Consider the following 26,754-nt stretch of genomic DNA (forward strand, 5'->3'; position numbering starts at 1 on the left):
TCCTTTAAAAAAGAGAGAGAGAGAACTGGTTGATAAGTTTTACAGTTTCGAGGGAAAGTCCGCGTATACACTCAACTTACGAATTGTAAATCTGCGCATGGATTATATCAGTTGTACAATAGTCAAAACATAATTAAATACAACCATATTGTTACTTTCTAGATGAAGAATCTTGAGTGGCTAATGCTGGATTGGTAGAAAGAAAGTTCAGATGTGTTTATATTGAACTTCTGATTAGTGGATGAGCTCTGTAACAAAGAGGAAGATAAGGAGAATGGAAAGGTGACAAATACCAATTAATTGCAATGTCTTTAACTTCAGCCTTTTCTTCAGAGCAACTATTCCTCATTGATTAACAACAGGGGCTGGGGTACTGACCAGCCTGGATGCGGTTTTAAGATAGCTTTCCATATCCACCTCGATAAACACTGGACGGTCTACTTGCTATGTCTGAGGACTATTCATTAACACTTTGAAAAATGAAGTCACATTTGACCATATAACTATCCTACACACAGAGGGCACAGAGATTCAGCTATAAAATGTCTTGACCCACCTTATTAATTGACTACATATATACTCCGCAAGCTAGAGTGTGTGACGGAGGATACCCTGTACCACTACTAGTCATTTACTTCCCTGTTCCACTCGAAAATTGAGTTAGGGGAAAAAATGAATGTCTATAAGCCTCCATATAAGCCGATTTTCTCGTTCTTCATGGTCCTTACCTGCCATGTCCATCGGCAGTAGTAGAATCTTTGCGCACTAGCGCTGCTTGAAAACTACATCTCCTTCCCTCAAGGGATTCACATTTGAGATCTCGAAGCACCTCCGTAATACCTGTGTGTTGTCTGAGCTTACCAGTGTATACGGGTATGGCTGGTTCCTGCAAAATTGGAGACATAACATACAAGTCCTGACCTGGTGTTGCCTCAATAAAAGGCACCAGGAAGGAAGATGTCAACCTTTGGTTGTACTTCCCTCAAAGTTATGCTAGTATTTGATGACAGGCTGGACAATGACTTCCTTCATGAGAAATTGGGAACTTTACCAAAATTTGCCATCCTGTCCTCTTAGAAGTTTGCTCACCTGTGCACCCCTTTTACTCCATTCCCAAGCCCCAATACAATACCTGCAGATGATTGAGTATTTCAGTCAAGATTAAGTTATCTGATGAGCCATATCAAAACTTCCACACTCAATCGGCATTTTCACTACCACGCCAAAAGAGTATTAATGCATACATAAATTATGATTATTGGCTACTTAGAAACCACTTAATTTTGCTTAACCTTTGTTTCTATTTCCACAGTGAGGTTCATGAGGAAATAAAAAGTTTGTACAAACTGCGAACTCTCCGCATCATTTAAGACTAAAGAGAAGTTAAAACGAAAGCAACTTTAGTCATCATGTTACCTCTTCACATATATGTGATAGTTTTTCTGGATTTTCTAGTATACGAGGGCGTACAAAATCCACAACATCTTGGCTTGACATAAAGTTCCATATGCCGTCACATGCCAAAACCATAAATTCATCTTCTTTGGGGTCTATCATGAGTGTTCTCACATCTGGTAGTGCAGTTATCATCTGTTCCTCAGGTGGAAGCTTCTCTGCTTGTTTGTATGCATGATCACCTGTTGAAGTTCAAAATTTATTAATGGCAAAGTATTTGTATTTCAAGAAATAATATGCAATACTTACAGCATCCTGAAACTGCAAAAAAATGTTGTGATTCTTTCACAGCTGTGGATTTGCAAATAGTGTGAATACAAATGAAAGAAAAAGAGTCTGTAATTCTTAGTCTTAACTGGCAAAAAAGAAGGTCCATGTGTCAAACTGGTTATTGCGACCTGTGGTATGGGGTGGACTGTTAAGAATTTCCTACCACATTGTTTTGTGCCTTCAATATTGAAGAAATGCCCAAATTGTGAAACATCCAGGTCTGTTAAATACAGCAGAGCAGACGTTGCTGCATGGTACCTCATGTTACTGGCTACATCTTATTTGCACCTGTTTCAGTTATTCCCTACAATGATGCTGAATATTAATAACTTTTAACTGGACTGGAACTCAACCTTTTATCCCTGTATTTTGCAGGCAGTGCACTTCTAAATATGCCATCTGAGCACATCTCACTAAGAATGCATCACACAGTCTGCGCATCTGATATGTGGAAAATTATGGCACAACAACAGAGGAGGACTAATAAGATGTAATGAGAAGAAGCATGAACTGAAACCAATGAAGGGTGTAAGAGTTTAAAACCTAAAAAGCAAACCTACTGCAATCCTTGCGCAGAAAGTTCAGTAGATTCAGACATGTATGTTGTCTAATGCAAGAAAGGTGTAGGTGGTTAAAAATGCAGATTCAGTGCACACAGTCACAGAAAAAGATCATGAAACTCTTCTGTCACATTGTGTTTACAGATAGCTACTAACAAGGAAAACTCCTCATTGCACCCCCGTCAGATTTAGTTGTAAGAAGCCCAGTGGACAGCCCGTCAACAACTGAACACAGATAAAGCATGAAAACAGGAAGAAGGTGTACTGAACTGTGGAAAAAAAGAAAATAGAAACAATGAATGGTCCAAGGGCAAGAAATGCAATATACAGCAACCTGTAAGAGGAACGGTGTCGTGGTTATGTGGTCATGGTGTTGGACTGCCACACAGGCGTGCCGTGTTCAAACCTCTCACGTGCCAATTTCCCCCCTCCTCCCCCCTCTGTTTGATGTATTCAAATTTGTGTCTGTGCCATTGTGTCATGTCCTTCTGCAACAGCGAGGTGTAAGGAAGGAACGTATAATGACAGTTGATTCTGCAAACTACTCTATTAGCAGCCTAAAGGAAGTGGCTTTCAAATGGGAATTGCAAATGTTTGATCTCAAGGTGACAAGTCAACTGAGTCCTCCACCGAAAAACATGTCTGGTGTGTGGCATTAGTGACAGTATGTGTATCGTATGATAGGCACCTCTTACCAATGCACCTAATTTGTATGCCTGGTGAGTGAGTGAGCGAGATATGCCTCCTTGCCCGATTTAGGTGTCTGTATGAATGTGAATATGAGCACTCGCAAGGAAATGATGAAAATATTATAGTTTGTCACATAAGCTGCAACAAATGAACACAACAGTTTCACAGTCACACAGTTTCTCTGTGCTCTGTCAAAACACATGTTTGGAAGTTTCGACTCTTGAATACCTTTGTTGTAACAGTTCACACCAGTTTGTTGTTTTCATTTCAGTGATATGTCTATGTGGTATGTCTATGTGGTATCTCGCCTGCTCTCACTATTCACCACATTTACTTGCGATGGTAACATATTTTTACTACAACACTCATATTCTATAACCAATGTACAGTATGACAACTGGCAAGACTACAGAAAGGAAACAACCATTTCAGTGGCCGGATGAACAGTTCACAATGTTGTGAAAAACAAATAAATAAATGGCACGAGGGAGGTTTGTACATGGCTGTCTGTTTCACAGTCCAACAACATGACCACTTAACCATGATACTTAATATTTTAATTGTTAACCTTGGATCATTCAGTTTCTATTTTACTTTCTTTTTTCGCAGTTCGGTACACCTTCTTACTGTTTTCATGCTTTACCTGTATTCAGTTTTTGACAGGTTATCCACTGGACCATCTTACCACTAAAGCTGAAGGGATTGCAATGGGGAGTTTCTCTTGTAAGAGCAACAAATTATAACTCTTTCTTATTAATTTCACACTTGTCCCTTGTCTCCCAACTCCCCCCCCCCCCCCTTCTCCCACCCACATACACCTTGAAGGTCCTCTTACGAAAAAAACTGGAAAACAGTGGCAACCCAGCCTGGCTTCGCACAGGCAGCATTCAGTAATTTGTTTGTGGGCCACTGTGTAAAGTTATGAATAAATTTTAAGAGGCCATCACATAAAGTAACCTCATCACTCTCATAACATAAGCAATGCAAGCAGCACACAGCAGGTAAGTTGACTGGAGGCATCAATGTCGTGTGTTCCACGTCGAATTGATGTTTGGAGTGACATCTCATGGTGATGATGGGACCACATTGTGATGTAAGTAATGTTTACTAACAATGTAAATACTGTATGTAAGCAAATTTTGTGTGTGTGATTTAATACATATGCAAGGATGGCTGAAGTCACACAAATAAAAGAAAAAACTGCATGATGCACATGCTTAGTTCATATTACAGCTCTCCATATTGTGATGCATTGTTGAGACTCATTGTTACTGCAATTCTTTGTTGTGGACTCCATGGCAGACTTCTTTGCCATGCCACATAAGGAATAATGTCCACATTTAGGCTCAGTTCCAGGAAAATGGATGTCACTTGAATTGATTCAACTGTAGGTTGAGCCATCTGCTGTGCTGCTGAAAGAACAAGCTGTATGTAGACAAGGCAAAGTGTCTGAAGTAGTTTTTTGAAAAACATTTTCCTTGTAGCATATAAAAAGCACATTTTAGATTCGCAAGTTTCTTACCTATGTGGTTGTTCTCAAATAATTCCAGGAAACTATTCTGCCCGTTGTTCAAATAATTTGCAGTGAATTAAGTGTGCGAATTGCGATTGCTAATCGGAGGGAAGCAGCAATTGGTGGTCTGAAATTGCAGTCATATCTCAAAATGTGTATCTCCATACTGAGAGGTGATTGCTAGGTTAAGAGGTAGAGTGAAAATAAGTAACCCTGCTGTGGTTTGCTCCCATAACCTTTCCATTTCCAGGCACATGCTCTACTGCTAGACCACCACACCACATATATTTTTCCCCATTCCAGTTTCTTGGCAGCTTTGCATGATGTCTTAAGGATGCTGTACCGTAGGTTTCATTAATATTCCAATTTTATGTTTTCTTGTGTACACAAGTAGCTTTAAACCTCATTTCAAAACTATCCCGATACCTATCACTTGATATTAATATGGGTGTGTCCACCCTGTGCCTTTACAATGGCTTCAGCTCTGCTGGGGACACTTTATTGAAAGTGACCCTGTCTTGACGAATGGAAACCCATTCTTCCCGAAGCTTGAAGTTGACATTATAACTAATCCCAAAGGTGTTGCATTGGGTTCAGGTTGGGACTCTAGGCATGCCTGCCCATTTCATTTCATTTCATTTCATGAATGTTGTTATCCACAAACCACTGCCTCACAGGGCTGCTTTGTGAAAGCTGCAGCTGTGCTGATAGAATCAATCACCACCTCTGAACTGTTCCTTTGCTGTACACAGCACGAAATGCTTTAAAATGTTTTCATATAATTTTGCATTTAACATGTTCTTAAGCGCAATAAAGGGACCAATCATAACTACGCAAAACTCCCTGCTACTGTAACATCACCACCTCCTTACTTTACTGTTGGCACTACATATGATGCCAGCTAGCATTCTCCAGTCCTTCACCATACCCAAACCCTTCCATTGGACCGCCAGTGGGTCTAGTGCAATTCATCACTGCAGATCCCTCGTTTCCAGTCATCCACTGTCCCTTTCCATCACATTTTACACCACTTCATGCGTCACTCGGCACTGGCTGTAAAAATGTTTGGCTTATGAAGAGCTGCTTGGCCACTGTACCCCATTCTTTTTAACTCCCTGTACACAGTTATTGCTAGCTGAATCACTGGTAGAAATTTGGAACTCTAGTTATTCCTTCCACTGATTCTGTGCTATTTTCTTTTTTTTCAAACCACCCTTCGCAATGTTCAACCATAACAACATCAGTCGTATTTACGGTTGTTCCTTCGTGTTTCCACTTCACAGCCACATCATCAACAGTTGACTCTGCCACCTTTAGAAGGGGTGAAATGTCCCTGATGGATTTGTTACTCAGGTGTTATCCAATGATTAGTCCATGTCCGAAGTTATGGAGCTCTTCTGACTGACTCAATTATGCTGTTACTTCTTCTTTGATAACACATAACTCCCTTGCCTGCTTTTATACTGGTGTGTCCACCTCTCTACTTCCACGTTACACAGAGGTGTCCAGATACTTTTGACATGTTGTGTCTAGTAGTGATGCTTGCATGAACCATTTAGATATTGTTTTTAAATAATGAAAATTACACGGGATTCAAGAAGAATGGCTACTGTTAATTGAAACACACTGGCAAAGTACTGTGCAAGGTGATATCTACACAGACCAGATACACTTAAATACCCTACATAATATGTTTCAGACTGGCAAGTTGGAGACATATAAACAAAGAGTAAATACTGAACAAAATAGTAAAAGCATTTAAATATTTCTGTAATTCAATACACGAACCAAGAACACAGATAATAATGAAAATAATTAGTTTCCAGAAGTAATGCCAGATTAGGTACACAAAGCCACTAAAGAAATGAAGAACGGAAAAGCAGTTTGAGGTAGTGAGACAGGAACTTGCAAAAATTGTTCACAAAATGTCCCAACAGAAAGACAATACCCAAAAGTGTAAAAATTTCACTTCACAAGAAAAACAGATAGGACTTAAACTACAGGCCTATCACCCTGCTATCCATAATGGACAAGCCAGTCACTAAAATACGAGTAAAAAAAAAAACTGGATTTTTTAATCAGACAAAGGAATGACCAGTTGCAAGTTGCAACTGAAATTTTAGAACAACAATTTGAATTATAACTCTCTGATTCTTAGATTTTGAGAAAGCCTTTGACTCCGTTTCAACAACGTGTGTACTGACAGCCCTTGAGAAAAGTAATTGATCCATTCTGTTAGTGTGTTGAGAAGTATCTATATTAATGCTACAGCTCCCATTAGACCTCGTGAGCATGGTGAGAATTTCAGAAATTGACAAGTTAGGCTGGGATATTCCATACCACAAAAGCTATTCTCAGAAATTTTAAACGACATGTTTAGTTTCTAAAACCTGGAATCATAGTAGTTAATGGAATGCATCATGACCACCTTAGCTTTCATGATGTTTTATGTCCATACTGCATAACTTTGACAAGGAGAGGAAAAACTATTTACCTAGGTCAAGTAATCCAAAATGTTGAACCAGATCATGTTCCTCTTCAATGCCTTATTATATTAGTGGACAATATCCTCATCACCTATATACAGTTGCCGTTTTTATACTTAAGACCATTGAAATTGTGTTACAATATTTTTAAAGACCTATACTGGGAAAGCTCAAATGATACATCCTGCCAGATTTGTACCAAAGTTATTTATTTTCTGAGTTTCACCAAAAACAAAGGCATTATACTTCCTTACCGCCTTCAAACTTTTCTCCACACTTACGCTCATTTGTCTCCACCCTTACTTGCAATAGGTGCGATGCTGTCAGCCTGGGTACTTAAGGCCTGTGTCTCCCTTCTAATCTTTCATGTTACACCTCTTTCCTTCTTGATAGAGAAACTAATAGTCCTGAAAGCTAGACTTGGTGTTTTCACTTTTAATTATGTAGGGCTATACCATAATATTTCTGGTCAGCAGGAACCACTGCTTTATGACACCAATTTTCTGATAAACAATGTCACACACGCATTAGACAAAAACCTGGAAACATTACCTTTTTTTTGCAATGGACAACTTTATTTTGGCAGAAGTGATGTATAGTTGCACCTCAATGTTTTTAACAAAATTATCACTCACTACTTTTATCTGACAATTCCAAATCGATTGATATCGTAATTTCTCTTTGAGCAAGTAACTGCAACTCAATACACATTTTCTTTAAAGACAGATCTAGTACTGGATTCTCAGGACTCTAGGCATAACAAGTTTCAAAGCAAAACTTAGGAGTTCTTCAGCTTTAATTAATACATATGCAAAAGTACACTGCAGACAGTACTGTCAGTGCAAAAAGAAAGTGAGTGAATAGGGTGCTCATCATGAATTTGCACTTTTAATATGCATAGAGAGGATGAGATTTATTCCCACTACACCAGGTAAGTCATCTGGCTATGTGAAGTCAGGGCTGGTTGCTAGTGTATTATCTATAAATAGGACAACATTAGCGAAGTTAAGAGTTTCATATGAGGCAGTAACAAGATATTTGTAGAATAAATGAAACACTTAACTTCACTAATGTTGTCCTGTTTATAAATAAAATCGTACGCGCGCCCCAACACACACACACACACACACACACACACACACACACACACACCAGAGAGAGAGAGAGAGAGAGAGAGAGAGAGAGAGAGAGAGACTAACCTGGGCTATTTATGGATAAAGAAGGAAAATTATCCAGAACCAAGAACTTAATGTCTCTGTAGTCCTGTCTTATTGAGCCTAGCTTGATCCAGGACACTGCATAACCCTTTGAGAGTACAGTTTCTTCTAACGTATTTCTCTTTTGTCATATGAATTACCTGACTTCTAATAGCTACCTTTTACTAGGGTACATGATTGTAACAAGACTTAATACAGGAACGTTAATAATACTCTATGTTATGTATATTGTGACACATTTACATTATCTGACTGAACTGGGCTGTACAGTAAGTAATGTGCAAATTATCCAAATGATTTTACTTTTTAAAAATTACTCAGTTAAAGAGTTTCTTACTCCAAATAATACTTTGCAAATACTGAGAAGAATTGTGTCACTTCCACAAGATATGTAATGTAGGACACAAGTGAAGACCCAAGTATCAATTGTGTTTAGACTTTGCCCAAGTTTCTATTCAGCACTGTGCTTGGTCTATTTACATTCTCACAATGTTTCATTCATTTGTACAAGTTTACTGTGCTTTCATAAAATTCCAATTCTGTAGCTTCCTGAGAATTATATTCAATCCTTAGATATCAGCAGCATATATAACATGTTCTTTTTAAACACAAACATATTCAAATTCTTGAAAAGAAAATAATATGTAGATATTTCTGGCACACACGAAAAAAATTCAAAATATTACCTATAGCCCGTGACAGATTCAAGCCACCATTAACTCTTCCATCAGTAGTAACTTTTCCTCCTGCTTTCTCTATCCTTTCCAATTCACATTCATCTTCTGGCTTGTGGTCTAAACTCATTTCAACAGCTTGCCCATTACGACAAACTACACATCGAGAGTCTCCTGCATTAGCTACATAGAGTTCTTGCCCTTTCAGTAGAGCTACAACTGCAGTACATCCACTATCCGATCCCGGCTGTAATTAAAAAGAAGACACACACACACAAGTCATTAATACTAGATAACTTTGTACACTAAAGGCATACAAGTTTTAAAATCTCTCTACATTGTGAAACTTGCAACTAATGTGTGGTAACATTTTCACAGCCATTACCTTCACATACTGAAAAATCAATATGGCTGTGTGTGTGTTACTCTCAGCTGTGCTGCAGATTTTATTTATGGTACAAATGGTGTAGCTGAGGAGATTCTTAATTTCGTAATATAATCTACACTTGAACTCATTTCTATCGTATGCAATTTTGTAACTCTGAAGTATTAAATAAGTTGATACTAAGCACTTCACTCCTTTCCAAGTAAAATTTAGCTCTCTAATGAGAAACAATATTAATTTATAGTTGCCAACAATCTTCTACATGTTGATGACTGTTCATAAAATTTTCTGCAGTCCAAGTAGGATTTTCTAATGTAATATCAACACGTGTGTTAAGAGAACATAATACAATTCCCCACTAAGAGTCTGAGAAGAAAGTAAAATTTAAAGAGTTTTATCAATATCAAAGACTGCATAGAAGATGTGCGTACTTCAAAAGTGTGGGGTTTTTCTGGGATATGTAATGTGATATTCATGTTGTGGTTTTGAAAAACTGTTATTGCTATGGCCCAATATTTTTGCACAGTTGCAGATGACACTATTCAAACTGTACATATTGTCCTCTGCAAATACACTATTTCTATGACATTATGTTCAACATGGTCTATTTAACACCTGCACATCTGTTTTTCAAATGCCAAACAGTTTTGGTCATTTTTGGAACTATTGGCCTTTCCTCAGTAACTACAAGTTTGTTATGCCCAGAGGATAGATTTACTGCTGTTGTGTTATATCAATAAGCTGAAATAAAGTTTGAATTCAACATCTTGATATAGCCTGCAACATATCACTGACAAACTTCCTAGTAATAGACCATTTCAGCTTGATACTAATTTAATAAAATTCAACTGACACTGGATAGAATGCCAGAGCAGACAGAAGAAACTTTGTTTCTCATAAACAGATAAGGTCTTTCACTTTGATAAATTTTTTGAAAGACACCTCATCTATTTGATTACCAGCTCATTGCTCCCCAACATTTCCAAAGTAATCTAATTGTCTTACAAACATTACGTGATCCCAAGAACTCCTGAGTGGAGTGGAAACAATGGAAGGAGTAAAGGTAAACATTTACGAAGCAGTAAACAGGTGTGCATGTACACACACGTATGAAATCTTGCTTCTGTGCCTGTCTACCATTCAATAAATAAACTATACTGGATGATTTACTGGCTCTAACAATACTGTTCAAGCATTACTGTTACATTGTGTGTACTTAGACTGGCATCTGCCACAGAGTCAAGATACAATTCGACAACTGTCAACAATCTTTTACAGAACAGAACAATCTAACAAGCAAATCCAGTTAGCTCTACTGATTGAGTAGAATTTAAGCTATGGCACAAATTATATAGAAGATCTGCCTTTCGTGATTGGTTTAACATTTGTGTACCAAGTCAATCATGAAATACTGAGAGAAAGCTACAACGATTTTGTTTAATAGATCAGGAACTAGCATTTAGGTAAGTAATTTCCTGTGAGAGCGAGAGAGAGCACCAGGAAACATTTTCAATCCACTCCATCCACTTAAAACATAAGATTAGTGTAATTAAATGTATGCAGATATATGAATGGCAGCCAAACTAAACATGCTACTTCTGCAGCTGGTTGTCATAGCATATGTCACATGTAATACATATTGACATAGTAACTCACACTCCATCATGACTTTACAGATGCATTGTGTCATTTAAATAATAATAATAATAATAATAATAATAATAATAAAACACATTCCCTGATACACTTACACAAGGAATAACTTATCTGAAACCTAAAGATCAAGCAGAGACAGCAAACCCAGCTAAATATCGCCCCATAACATGCCTACCAACAATATACAAAATATTAACTTCAGTCATTACACAGAAATTAATGACACATACAACACAGAACAAAATTATAAATGAAGAACAAAAAGCCTGTTGCAAAGAAGCACGAGGATGTAAAGAGCAACTGATAATAGATGCAGAGGTGACATATCAAGCTAAAACTAAACAAAGGTCGCTACACTACGCATACAAAAGCTTTTGATAGTGTACCCCACTCATGGTTACTACAAATATTGGAAATATACAAAGTAGATCCTAAATTGATACAGTTCCTAAACCTAGTAAAGAAAAATTGGAAAAACACACTTAATATCCAAACAAATTCAAATAATATCACATCACAGCCAATACAGATTAAGCGTGGACTAATTAAGTCCTTTCTGGTTCTGCCTTGCTCTGAACCCACTGTCCAACATGCTAAATAATACAAATTATGGATACAATATTACTGGAACATACCCACACAAAATCACACATTTGCTATACATGGATGATCTAAAACTACTGGCAGCAACAAATAAACAACTCAACCAATTACTAAAGATAACAGAAGTATTCAGCAATGATATAAATATGGCTTTTGGAACAGACAAATGTAAGAAAAATAGCATTGTCAAGGGAAAACACACTAAACAAGAAGATTATATATTGGATAACCACAGCGACTGCATAGAAGCGATGGAAAAAACAGATGCCTATAAATATCTAGGGTACAGACAAAAAATAGGAATAGATAATACAAATATTAAAGAAGAACTAAAAGAAAAATATAGACAAAGACTAACAAAAATACTGAAAACAGAATTGACAGCAAGAAACAAGACAAAAGCTATAAATACTTATGCTATACCAATATTGACATACTCATTTGGAGTATTGAAATGGAGTAACATAGACCTAGAAGCACTCAATACACTTACACAATCACAATGCCACAAATATAGAATACATCACATACATTCAGCAACAGAAAGATTCACATTAAACAGAAAGGAAGGAGGAAGGGGATTTATCGACAAAAAAAAAAACCTCCATTATGGACATATATCTAAAAACAAAGATGATGTGACTTACCAAACGAAAGCGCTGGCAGGTCTATAGACACAAAAACAAACACAAACATACACACAAAATTCAAGCTTTCGCAACAAACTGTTGCCTCATCAGGAAAGAGGGAAGGAGAGGGAAAGACGAAAGGATGTGGGTTTTAAGGGCGAGGGTAAGGAGTCATTCCAATCCCGGGAACGGAAAGACTTACCTTAGGGGGGAAAAAAGGACGGGTATACACTCGCGCGCACGCACGCACGCACGCACGCACGCACGCACGCACGCACACGCACACACACGCACACACACGCACACATCCACACGTGTGTGTGTGTGTGTGTGTGTGTGTGTGTGTGTGTGTGTGTGTGTGTGTGTGTGTGTGTGTGTATATATACCCGTCCTTTTTTCCCCCTAAGGTAAGTCTTTCCGTTCCCGGGATTGGAATGACTCCTTACCCTCTCCCTTAAAACCCACATCCTTTCGTCTTTCCCTCTCCTTCCCTCTTTCCTGATGAGGCAACAGTTTGTTGCGAAAGCTTGAATTTTGTGTGTATGTTTGTGTTTGTTTTTGTGTCTATCGACCTGCCAGCGCTTTCGTTTGGTAAGTCACATCATCTTTGTTTTTAGATATATTTTTCCCATGTGGAATGTTTCCCTCTATTATATTAATATCATTAATTTGAACACTACATTATGGACAGGTAGACAATTTAAGAAAATTCTTTCTAGAACAAGCAGAAACTAGCAAAATACACAAAGCAATCACTCATATAAAAACATCAGCTACACCACTGCAATTTCATAACCACTTCTACAACCCTTTAGATCACATAACATCAACAGATACGAAGAAAGTAAATTGGAAAAAGAAAACACTACATGGCAAGCACCCGTATCATCTAACACAGCCACACATCGATCAAGACGCATCCAACACATGGCTAACAAAAGGCAATATATACAGTGAGACGGAAGGATTCATGATTGCAATACAGGATCAAACAATTAACACCAGATATTACAGCAAGCATATTATTAAAGATCCCAATACCACAACAGATAACTGCAGACTTTGCAAACAACAAATAGAAACAGTAGATCACATCACAAGCGGATGTACAATACTAGCAAATACAGAATACCCCAGAAGAAATGACACTGTAGCAAAAATAATACATCCACAACTTGCCATACAACATAAACTAATAAAACGACACGTTCCCACATACAAGTATGCACCACAAAATGTACTGGAGAATGATGAATACAAATTATACTGGAACAGAACCATTATAACAGATAATACAACACCACATAACAAACCTGACATCATACTCACAAATAAAAAGAAGAAATTAACACAACTAATCGAAATATCCATACCCAATACAACAAATATACAGAAGAAAACAGGAGAAAAAATTGAAAAATACATCCAACTGGCTGAGGAAGTCAAGGACATGTGGCATCAGGATAAAGTTGACATTATACCAATTATACTATCAACTACAGGAGTCATACCACGCAATATCCACCAGTACATCAACGCAATACAGCTACATCCAAACTTGTATATACAAATACAGAAATCTGTAATTATTGATACATGTTCAATTACCAGAAAGTTCCTAAATGCAATGTAACATATACCGTACAGTTAAAACGAAGTCACGCTTGATCAAGGTCCGCGTCACTTTCCATTTTTAACCAGACATAACGTCTGAGAAAGGAAAGAAATAATAATAATAATAATAATAATAATAATAATAATAATAATAATATCCCCACTTTGTCACATGTGGCACTCCAAAGCCCTGCAGAACAGAATAGTCACCTAGATCAGCACATCTTCACCATTAAGATTACAATTAAAATCAAAATGCTAGCAGGAAATAAGAAGGTGATCATGACAGACATTTATAAGTAGTTATATAATGTAGAATAGAAACAGTATTTTCATAAAAAACATTCAATATCAAATTCAATTCTAAGGAAAGCTACTGAACCATTTGAAATCAAAACAGGAGTAAGACAAGAAGACTATCTTATCAATTCTGTGTAAGTGCAACTGGAAAAGGTAATTCAAAGGTGACAGAAATAAATGAGTTGACATGATCACAAACTATGATATGTTATCAAAAAGCTGGACTCAAAACTGAAAACCACTCTTTCACAAAAGGAGTGTTTTCCACCCAAAAATAAAGTGCTCTGACCACACTAAACGAAGTTCTGGAGGAAGTAACAAGAAACACAAGGTTTCAAATTTCTTTTGAAAAAGATAGGAGTATATGAAAACACCCAAGTTTCAGTAGGAAGGTGAGATTCTCCCCCCCCCCCCCCCCCAAAAGACATCAACGAGAAGGCAGCAATTTAAGAAAGAGCCAGAATTTGACTGTGCTAGGATACTTGCAAATCTAAATGCCTATCTCATCAAGCCAAATTTGGAAGACACTACAGCATACAGCACAGTTGTTACAGTTGAATTTTTATGTTACAGTCACAATAACCAGAAAAGAACTATCAGAAGTAGGGGGGGGGGGGGGTTCTAAGGAAATTCTGAGGCTGAGAGAACAGTTTACATTTCAAACCCAGAAAGGATTACAAATAAGGTTATGACTTGTCAAGAGAGGGAGAGAAGAGGGGTGGGGGGTGGAGGGGGTGGGGGTGGGAGAACAACCCAACACAATTCTATGTGTGAAGAAATGTATAAGAATCCAGGGAAGCATGGAATAAATAAAGAACATGCAGGAAACAGAGTTTAAGATGAAAAATAGTGGGCATGGCGGATCTATCTGATGCAAATTGCTCATTTTTGATTGGCAGAGGTGTAATGAAAGGCAAACTGTAATCAAAGTCAAACCATAATCAAAGTGCCAATGAGACAAGTACAATTCTACTGTTTCTGTTCAACTGTCTCCACTTTGCTTGGTTCAAAGCAGTTTTAACAAAATCACCATACGAGAAATCCAGCAACAGAGTGATACAGTAACGATCTTGAGGTTGAAGCTCTTCTATCTCTCTTTACTTACAAAATGATCTGTTTCTGGAGAGGGCCCACCTCGAACAAATCAATTTTTATTTTGTTTTGCTCACGGCGTACCCTCTCCAAAAACTAGTCTAAACTGATAAAATATCATTTTTGGAAGGTGACTATTAACAGCCTTCAAGTAATGTATAAAAATGCAGCTGATCGTCAAAGACACATTATACTATTAAAGCACCTTCGTAAATGATGTTTATTTGGGACAAAATTAATCACTTTTTAGATTTCCATCGTAGAGTCAATGCACATCTTTAAAGTTCCAGCTATTTTCAGTGGTTCTCTCGGTTGTGCTAATCCTTCAAATACTACTAATAATATCTGAAGACATCAAATAAAGGCTGCAGAAATATTTTCTCATGCATAATTTTCAATTTCATACTTTCAATTAACTACGATACATTTAAATTCTATTCTGCCATCTTTCATATGGAATATGATGTGGCTTTAATTGTGACTTAAAATTAGCTTCAGTGTATGTAGGTCATTCAAATACCGACTTATTTTTCACGTCCATCTAGATGCACATACTCAATCTTTTATTCTTATTGCATGCCTAATATTCCTCATTCACACTATGCTGTTAATGTGATGAGAGCTTAATTAAAAATTCCTTACTTCTTCTGTCACTTTTGCGCCAAAGTCTTCTTCCTCGTCGTCTGCATCCAGACTGTCATCATCATCGTCCTCATCGTCTCTTTCTTGCTCTTGCTCTTGCTCTTCCTCTTCCTCCTCATCTTCTTCATCTTCTAAGTCTTCTTCTGCCTCTTCTCCCTTTCCACTTTCTCCTTCCTCATCCTCACTGCTAGAAACATATAGTGGCATAAGTTACTTTTCGACACTTACAATTCCACAAAACACTGAAAAATACAATTTCTATGTTAGAGTGTGAGTAGTAAGCTATTGTTAATAATAAGAATGATAATATTGTTCATATTACCTTAAATGGAAATTAAAGATCCCTATTGGAATCAGAAACTTTATAATGCTAAAAATCTTCAGTTTGCAAATATAGAAGAATCTTCCAAACAAACCAAATATAGACCTAGAAATTAATAAAACAATGAACATAAAATGAGAGCTCTAATATAATAACTAGTATTCGTTTAAAATGAAATCAACGGGGTAAGTTATTGTTTTACTGGGAAAACAAAGTTAATCAGCCTTGCAAAAGTCTGAATTCTGAAACCAAAATAAAACAGGAACTTATTGTACATCTGATTGTTACACTAGTATTTACCTACAATAATGTAACAATTTTACGAAAGATTATGCAGGGAACAAATAGATGAAAGAACTTAAAAAATAATAAAATAACGTGAAAAACTGTCCGTGTCAATATCTGTGAAGTGTTTCTAAATGTGTTATGTCCATATTTTCTCAGAGTTTGTTAAAAAATGTGCACAAAAGCAAACTTTGCATTTCACCAACAGCAAAAAAAAAAAAAAAATGACAGCACAAACTGTCTATTATTTGCAATCTTGCAGAGCTGGTAAATGGAGAAAGGAGGAGAAGATGGCGAAGATTAAAAGCACAGCTGACAACATCCTTGCTGTTCATTCTCAACAATGCGTGCGTTCGCACAGGCACACACCTATCTCTGAGGACGTACTCTGAATCTATGTTCAATAACTTAAAACACATTAATAACAAATCCATATGCTATTAACATATTTTGAGTCTGAACAAAAGGTGCAAGCTTATTACATGTCATTCGAAACCTACGTCAGTCATAAAACTCTTGCCAAGCTCTCAGACCTAGTTCCAGATATTTGTCCACAAGCATCTGCCAACGCAGATAGAATAAACTCCCCCCCCCCCCCCCCAACCCCCATTCAATAAGACCCGTAACATGGTACAAATTATTATGGTATTTAAAAAACTAAAGGTCCAGACTAGCTGCAGTAAGTTAATTTTCTTTACAAGAACTGCTCTAGTGTCATTGCCATTCTCATGTTGCCTGTAAATACAACATGGGTGAGATTATCTGCATCTATGGTGGTTTTCCATGTGGATAATTGTAAGTTGGTATGTACATCTAGTTTGATTTGTCAGACATACTGAAGCTATAGTAAACTGTCATTATCCAATTCATACACAACATGTTGTAAATATAAACATACGGTATATATTTTGACACTTATTTGATGTTTCGTTTCCTATAGTACGATTTTAAATGACAGATCATTTATTATGGTGCTATATGTTTAGAAAGTATAATTAGCTAAACAAAGATAATGTAATATTTCACTAATTGGATTTTGCTGTGAATTATATCTTCAGTAAAAATATGTTTTGTTGCCAATATGTACTAGCCCTTTTCATGTTCCAGTATGTCGAAGTTTTCCGCATAATCTTCGTTGAAAGTCTGTGTGGTGTTTTAATAATTCATACGTTTACATATATCCAATTCTTGAAGTATGTTCATAGCGATTTATTTCAGTATTCTGTGTAGTGTACGTAATGCAGCTTCAATTTTGTTAGCCATGTGGTGATTAATTTTTAAATGTAAAGAGAATCTACACTGATAACTGTCACTGTTTCTGGTGTGTTCTTTGAATCTGTCAACTGATTTTGTATATCTCCAGATTGGCATATTCTGGGATTCTGAATGCAGTTTTGTTACAAGACTTATTAGTACAGAAGGCTAGTTATGTGTGTGTGGTTTTGAATAGTAGATTTATCTCCTTTGATATTTGTTTTACATAAACTGTAGGTATATAAATTTTTCTTTATTTAATTGAGGTTTCTTTAGTCAGACATATGTCATCATGTACTGTATTTTTTATTTTTTTTAAATATTTTTTTTTTTACAATGTCCGAGTCAAAATCATTTCTGTGGGATATTTAATTGAGTATTTTAAGTTCTTTTTGTATTGTTGGTTTTTCTAATGGTAAAATAATTAGTCTATTGATCACGGAGTGGAAGTATGCATGCTTTCATGATTTTGATTGAGAGAAGTTGGCATGTTTTCTATAACTGTCAGATATGTGATGGTAGTTGCTTTTGCCAATTTTGAGGTCAAGGTAGTTTAGTGAATTGTCTTTCTATTTCCATGGTAAATTTTATTCTGGAATGGAAGTTTTTAAGTGTTTGGTGGATTTCTCAGATGTCTGTACGATTTCTATCAATTAGCATTTCTATAACAGTAAATTATTTTATTAATTACTAGTAATTTAGTGTTAAAACATTTTTCTTCCAGTATGTCAAAGTAGCAGATGATGTGTCAGCTACAATGTTTCCTATAGCTACTCCACCTGCTTGGGTGTATATTTTGTCTTTGAACTCTAAATAATTCTGAGCTAATGTAAGTTTTACAAAGTCTATAATTTTGTGGGTTCTTACGTATTAGACAGTGGCAGTGTACTACATATGCAATATGAACATCGAATCGAACTATATGAAGTACCAATGTATAATTATTCAAATGGGCACCTATCACAGGTGCAGATAATATCGCCAATGTTTTATCTGCAGGTTACTTGAGAATGGTACTAAAGCCAAAACAGCCATCAGAAAGAATATTAAACCTACTGCAGGTAGTCTCTACCTTTCCTTTACAAAATGTCGTTACATGTACTATGCTGCAGGCCCAATCTAATGAAAAATATTGGTGATGGTGTGATATTAAATAGGAGGGAATGTTTGCAATATTTATGCTCAAAAATTAAATTAGTAAAACTAATTGAAGGCATATAATCCTACAAATGAAATCTGCAACACAAATTTATTCAGTCATACATCTATGTTCAAGCAACAGCAAAATCCAAACTGAAGGGCAATTAAGAACGCTTGAGCAACACTATCGATAAATCAAGAAATAAAGGACAAACTACAACGTAAAGTACTCTTGAACCAAGACCTGTACACAGTAGTCAAGTCAACAAAGCAAAATTAGGGGGAAAAACTCTTCTCATCACAAATTTTTGTACAGTGGTAGGGGAGTATGTCATGAACAACATACTGAAAATCTCCACCTGTGGCGTGTGAGTGCTGGGATGAAAGGGTGGGGTGCACACATTTTCTTGAATAACTGGAAAATCGCGACTTCTAGCGAAAATGTTCTCCAGTACAAAATTAAACTACACTAAATTTCCTACAAAATGTTGTGGCTTCCTTACATGCTGTGCGGTTCTTTCGTGGCTATTGGAATGAGGAACACATGTCATGCATGAACAGAGAATTCCGACAATTTATTCTACATCTAATATCAAATAGTAAAAATAATACATAACTTTGTTGCTGCATTTGAAGTGTCACATGCTAACAGATTTGAATGTAAACATACATATAGATACAAAAGACTTATAAATTTGTCACTCTTTAATTTAATGTCTATTCAGAAGATGCTGAGCCCCGGCCATTATGGAAGTTTGTAAAAGTTATTCAACTGGCAAACACACAAAAATGGGATCAGTGCATGAATGTTCAAACTTAATTACACCCACTACTGGACTCCGGAGAGGGGATGCTTGTGTCTCACTGGCAGTGGCATAATTGTAAGTGGCAGTGCCCCCGTGCCACAATGACAGCTGTAGGAAACACAGCAGCATAACTGGTGGCGCATTATTTGAAAATGCAGCTGATGGAATGGAAGCCAATAGCACACAAAAAACACCCTATTCATTTTTCCTCTATAAAAACGAGTTTCCGTGCTGCAGGGTATGGAAAAAAAGAAAAATACACACAAAAATTATTGACAATAGTATTTTAAGCGTAAAAAAACTGATGTTTACTGCAAACAAACTGAACTTAGAAATAACAGAAAATCTAAATTAGTTGTTATAAAATAATGTCTTATCTTGAATGAGTGCATTTCAGATATCAACAATTGTATCATCAGATCGAGTAACTGTCCACCAGTCATACATGTGTTACTGCATGGAACTGAAGAGTGAGCAGTTCTGGTGGTGAGGAAACAGACCTTTCCCAGAAGAAAGCCACAACAGTTCTACAGGATAACTAACAATTAATTTCCTTACTAATGGGGCAGAATGATGTTGAGATTTGTACAGTTTCTCTTCATACATGTTGTATTATAAGTAACTAATATCTATATTCCATTTAGTGTTAACGCATTTTGTGGAAAATAAACTCTTCCTACAAGTGTCTGCATGCAATGCATTTTTTAAAAAGTAAACACTCTCCACATGTTTCTGTGCATTGCATCACCAGTGATTTAAAAGGTGTGCTGCAGAAGGATTGGTATGATTGTGAAAGAGTGTAGTTGTTTCCTGCAACATAGTGGTGGTGGAGAAAGAGAGAGAGAGAGAGAGAGAGAGAGAGAGAGAGAGAGAGAGAGAGAGAGGACTCAGCTGCTCGCTCTTTGGTTTTGCAAACCTTCAAATGAGGCAAGTAAGTGATCTCATTCTGGTGACCTGCCTTCCTTCACACTTCTATCCTCCACCCCTACTCTCTTCCATTATCTCAAGTCACATCACCAGAACACAAATTACCCCTCAATATGGCACTACTGTATGTTGATATGGTACAGCTACTTTATAATTTAACAATAAACATTAATTTTGTACCATTAAAACACAACTTTTAATTATTTGCTATTTCTCCATTCCCTGAAATGCAGAAACTAAATTCGCTAGGAAAAATGAATAAGGACTTTTTGTAGGAACCACAAAGTAGTTTAATTTTGTGCTGTGAAACATTTTCGTGTGAAGCTGCGGTTTTCATGTTATCCAAGAAAAACGGAAAAAGTGGCCTTTAAATGCTATCCTACCCTAGGGTGCCCATTTCACTTTCATTGAAAAAGGGGACATTTAAAATAAATTAGAGAAAAACCTGGGACAATGAAGAAAAAAAACGGGACATAAATATTGTATTGGCTAAATTTAACACACATGCAAGTTTACCTTTACAATGTGCACTCAGATGATCCCAAATCACTTTTTACAATTATTCTACCACACTATCACTGTACTTTTCACTTTTATGTATTTTATTATAAAGTGCATTATCGTTTGAAATTGTATCATAAAAGTCAGTACATGATACACCATTAAAGCGTGTTTTGACAATGAGCAAGGGGCTCACTGTTTCAACTTTCATTCTGCTTTTTTTTTTTTTTTTTCCATCTGACCACAAAGAGTTCACTAACGAAAACACACATTCCACGGCAGCATTTGACCCAGGAATTGCCAGACAAAACTCCACCAAATGAATCAACTTTTTCATGTTAATGTTTTTACTTTTGAAATAAGCAAATATTTTACACCACGTTGCACAAACACTTTCTTTGTCTCCTTCACTTTTTATGAAGTTCTGTGCACATGAAAATTCATCGAATAGTTTGTCTTCATCAACAGGAAAATTTGGTAGAATACTTTTAACAAAAACACAACAGTCCTGAATATCTTTCCACTGTAGCTGCTCCTTTTCAGTATTAACCCAGTCAAATGATTTAAAAGGTGTGAGAAATGGTTAACATCATTCTTTAATATACTCAATGCAAGAGTCATAGAAGATGTCAGCATCAATATGAAATTGTTCTACAGGAATTTCACCCTCTTTTTCCAGCTTTCTTAGAGTTTCATGTACAAAGGATGTGAGAAATCTTTCAGATTTTCTACATTGTAATTTGCCCAATAATTTGTTTATTTCTTGATAAACTTCCACTACTGTGATTTCTTGTTTCTCAATATATTTAATTGTTGTGGAGAAAGGATTTAGCTGGCTAACAAGAAAATGTAGAAGAACAATAGATACAGGGTTATCAAAGAATTGTTTAAGGATAACAGGACACTTATCAAGGGAAATGAAATATGATTCCAAAGCAGGAAATATCTCTACAATTCTTTCCAATGCTGGTAGCAGAGATAGCCACCTGGTCTTGCTGTGCCCAAATACAGTTTTGCATTCAATTTCAGTAAACTTACAGAATGACTTCAGAGATTCAACCCTTACTGTATATATGTGGAAATGCTGGTAGATTTTGTTTACAATTAATTTGAAGTCGATGGGTAGGCAATCTGAGCCAGTTTGTAAGGAATTGTGCACCACATGTGCTGGACAGCCAACACCTACTATATTATTCACTGCGTTCTGTTTCAGTTTATAGAACAATTATTTTTCCTTTCCTCTGATTACCACCAAAATTGGTGCTAGTGTTGTCTGCAGAAACTGCAATCACCTTTCCCTCAAGATCATATTTCTTTAAAACCTCCAGCACATAATTCTGAAGTAAATCTGAAGTTTCTACAGCTAAATTAACCAATTCGAGCACTTTCACCGTGATGCCATTTTCAGGGTGAAAATACCTGATAAGGGGAGTAACCAAGTGCAAATCCAGTTAATTCGATGTATCAATCATTACAGAAATGAATCGAGCACTTTTCAGTTCATTTAAAACCTGCTGAGCTGCATAAGGTGCAATAACATTTGGAATGATTGCATTACTTTTTCTGCGCCTACATGTGAATTTAGGATTGAAAAGTTTTTTTAACAACGGCTGTAGTACAATCCATTGACTTAAAGCTATGGTTATGCATTGCACTGTGGTATGCAAACGTAGATTCTTGTGCTGCCAACTGCCTATCCATTTCTGTAACTGATTTTAAGTTTACATAGTAGTCACTCACACATGTATTTGCTCTTTTCGTTTGATCACTCATGTGATGTTCCTTTGTCTTAATCTGATTCACAATGTCAGACTTTCCACCAAGACCAATAGCAAATTTTGATCTGCACAACGTACATTCTAAGTTTCTCCACTACCAGTGATAAAAGGAAACTCTCTTTTTATATTGCTGTTAAAATTACACTTTCATGTTGGCATAATGAAACAGTGATTGCACAGTGCAAAACATTAACAGCGTGGTGACGAAAGCCAGAGAGCAAGTATCAGTGGTGTAGAGTATCTCTGGACCGAAAGGACGGATTCAGTGGATCAATTTAGAAGAGAAGAATCTTCTTTGTTATTTGTAACCTATAGTGCATTTAAAATTACTTGCGATTTTTGACAGTTCAGTACATGTTTGGGGTATGCGGAAAGTCATCTCACACTTCCTAGTGTAAATAATTGCGCAGTTAATAGCAAGTCAAACAACCAGTAGCGTAAAATACTCTAGCCAAGCGGAATCATAATAAAACGGGGCATTTGAGCAAAAAAAAAAAAAAAAAAACCACTTTCTGGGCATTTTGGTAAAAAAATGGGACTGTCCCGGGAAAAACTGGACGAATGGACACCCTAGCCTAGCCCAATGTTCACACCTCACAGGTGGGGATTTTTAATATGTTGTTCATGACACTCACCCCTACCACTGCACAATACCTGCAATGAATTTTTTCTCCTATTGACCCTTTTCTGGTCTTCGTTGACTTGCCTACAGCACACCTACTCTAAGTAACAGTGTAACCCATTGGTGTTGGATTATATTACCAAATTTATAGTATATTACAAATTAATTATACACATAATGATAAATTTAATAGGATAATGCATACTCAACACTAAACAGAAATCTATGCAGGATTATCAGTCTTCTTTCCAATTTTATACATGGATGAAAGTATCACAAATACTGATTTCACAGACAACGAATCACATCTACTTATTTCTAATAGCTACAGCACAAGTTTTAACTGATATGGAAAACCTACCAATTAGAAATAACTCAAATTAACAGTTATTGTAGTAAGCATCACAGAGAGGGGATTACATAATGAGTAAAAACATAATAAATGACCAAAGTCAGAAAACACTACTCTCTAAAGCCTTAATCAGAAATTACTAACATGCAATGCAACAGCAGTAAAATATGATGAAGGGAACAGCACTGTTATATTTAAACATAATGATTGCATAAATAAAGTCATGACTGTTTTTGAAACCAACAACAACATCACTGACCTGCCAAATAACCCAACAAATAAATATGTAGCACAAATAAGGAAAAGTATTAAACATTTTAATGCAATACTAAATGACTATGAAAAGAGAACACAGACTACAATGAAACCAGCATTAAGTGCTACACCAAAAATACATTAGCCTTTAATTCCCATCTGCCCCATAGTGAACTGTATAAATTGTTCAACATACTTGGTAAGCAAAAAACTAAACAAATTATCAACAAATACACAAAAAAGTAGCTTTGAAAAAACCATAAGACATACAAATTCCACTTAATGGCAAATCTGTCTCTTAACACCACAAACTTAATATGCCAGTACACCAGTACAAGGAATGAGAGAGAGATTACAAAACACAATTTTTCATAATGTAGGAAAACATCTATCAAAGAACTCATGAAATTAGAGATCTTCTAAAAATTATTCAGTAAATGGATCTGAAATAGAAGCAAGGACCTGAACATAAAATGAAAGTTAGGAACGTATTTGTAGCTACCCAAACAGGAGACAGTAGCAAAAATACTGGCATAGAGATGCCCAAAGCACAACATAAATTTATGTTCACTTAATAGGCCGATGCTTGGTAATGTTGCTTGTTAGCAGACTGTGTGCTTATATTTATTCATGTTGCACTCTGCACTTCTGTGAGCCAATGTGCCAATTACTTTCGCTTATTCACATAACTATCAGTACATTAACATCAGCTTTCAATGTCCCCCTCCACCTCCCACACCTCAGTGTCCGCACAATCCGGTTCCTGGTATATTATGACAAATTAGATTAGCATTGCACTTTACAGTACTAATTTTCATCAGTACATATCCATTCCTGTATTCTTTTAATTTGGATGGCAGTCTTAATTTACCTGCCTATAATAGGCAGGACACAGGAGAAAATTCAGTTTTCTCTGAATTCAAGTAATTAATATGAGTGTGGTCAGTATCATCATTATACTACACCAACTTAGTTTTATAACATTTGAAATGTCAATTTTACACCCATGAAGCTATCTTAAGGGTGAAGCACAATTTTAAAATTATTTCAGAAATATGCTGTTGCATTAATATCTTAATGTTTTATAACTGGTATCAGCTTTACACTCATTTGAGAGTTAAAAGAATGGAATTACACAATTTCGAAAAAACTATGTTTACATTTGATAATTTGCATTGCATGTGAATATATGCTCTTTGTGGTGAGTATGGGGCCTTGCTGCCACAAGCTCAAATGCAGATGTACCTCTAATACTTATTTATTACCTTTAACTTATGTCTAATATTATGGAATTTTTTTATACCTGACTCTTATTTTATTCATGTTGATCTATTTTATCTTGCTATACTGTACTTAGTTGTCTTATTTCTGGCTGTATATAATGGTTTATACTTAACAATGTGGTTTTACCACTGTTTTATGTCTGATTTTATATGATCATTTTCTAAATGAATATGTGGTTTCAGTACTGCTGCAGTTTCTTATATTGCCATGTTGTACAAAGTTGTCTGTAAAACTTTGTCTATGGATCTTTTTGTTGGCATTTTCAAAACTTTTTTTCATATTACTAGTGTCATCGAGGCATTCAAAATTTGTTGCGTCAGCAAACTGAGTATGGCGTTGCACAGCAACGTATAGGCATATTTTTCTTTCCCTTACAAATTGAAACTTCAGTATCTTTTCATAAAGATTTCTGTTGTATTTTAAATATGTATTTTGTAATTCTTGTTACCACAAGTGCAGTTAATCACTTAGTAAGAAACTGAAAAAAAAGGGAGGAAAAATGAAAATATGTAAAATAAAGTTGCTGCTAGACGGCACAGCTCCTATCAACACCCCTTATCCTTGTCTTCCCAATACCTTCCACATTGTGATGTCTCAGTTAGGTGAATGTAGTTCACCCCTGCACTAATTTACAAGATGTATTTAACTGGAATGAATAGGCATATGGTGTTGTAATTGATGTTATTGCATAGGTTAGTGGTATGACTATTTGTCATCAGTTATCTTTACAGTGGCACTGTTTTGAAATGTACGAAGTGCTGTGTCATCCGAACATGACACAACCAGGCCAAAAGCACCACAGACTCGAAAATGCAAGCTGGTCCCAGTGCCATAGAGACTCGTGCCACTTACGCGAGTGGCATGTGTGGCACTGAGGATGAAGATATCGACTGTGCCTTTGCCAGTTGCCATTTGAGTACAATCCGCCAATGACTGAACGACAACGGACAGAAGCCTACTCTGAAGACAGAAGAGCAGGTCTAGCCCACTTGGTTTTAGATCATCGCCCAGGGTTGACTTAAGACAGAGAACATCGTTTAGTGAATCCTTAGAAGTAAACAGACAGTAGTTGTAAATTGCATTTGCTATGTACTGTGAAGTTTACCTACGATTTTTTGCACTTAGCAACTGGGGGCCATTTTTATGTTACATTACAAAGCAGAGTTTTAGACTTCATTAGTCAATAAGTCACGAAGATAAGCAAACCTTTTGAACTCCTTTGTGTGACTGTTACTAATTTGTAGGAGTGTTGTAGAACCTTTGTTCTCCTATCCTGTTACCTGACCCTGGGTTGTAGCCGTGTAATAGTGGCAGGAAGAAACTGTCTTAGCAGTGTACTGCACCAGAAACCATTTCACAACTCACAAACTCTGCCTACCGTAACAACAGTGGCAACTCTGCCTCCACAGCAGTAGTAATGAGAGTTTACGAAACAAAGTACT

At 36.4% G+C, this 26,754-nt stretch overlaps 2 protein-coding genes across 6 annotated transcripts in view; one reads left to right on the top strand and one right to left on the bottom strand.

The window, feature by feature from the left end:
- Positions 1-20,009, top strand: part of LOC126201775 (intraflagellar transport protein 20 homolog) — a 150,931-nt gene extending 130,922 nt beyond the window's left edge. The window contains exon 4 of the mRNA XM_049936813.1: positions 19,991-20,009. The gene's annotated coding sequence lies outside the window, so the exon portion shown is untranslated. The remainder of the gene's footprint in view (positions 1-19,990) is intronic.
- The window catches only part of LOC126201717 (probable protein phosphatase CG10417), a 96,715-nt gene that overhangs the window by 3,277 nt on the left and 66,684 nt on the right, over positions 1-26,754 (bottom strand). For 2 of the 5 annotated variants that reach the window (XM_049936809.1, XM_049936808.1), the window contains 3 exons: positions 15,787-15,973; positions 8,878-9,112; positions 1,417-1,637 (listed from right to left, as the gene is read on the bottom strand). In XM_049936809.1, the coding sequence (XP_049792766.1) occupies positions 1,417-1,637; positions 8,878-9,112; positions 15,787-15,973 (643 nt within the window). Of the gene's footprint in view, positions 1-1,416; positions 1,638-8,877; positions 9,113-15,786; positions 15,974-16,108; positions 16,214-26,754 lie in introns of all 5 variants that reach the window. The other 3 variants (XM_049936807.1, XM_049936806.1, XM_049936810.1) reach the window with 3 other exon arrangements.

This window comes from Schistocerca nitens, chromosome 1, assembly GCF_023898315.1.
Source record: "Schistocerca nitens isolate TAMUIC-IGC-003100 chromosome 1, iqSchNite1.1, whole genome shotgun sequence".
Taxonomy (NCBI): Eukaryota; Metazoa; Arthropoda; class Insecta; order Orthoptera; family Acrididae; genus Schistocerca; species Schistocerca nitens.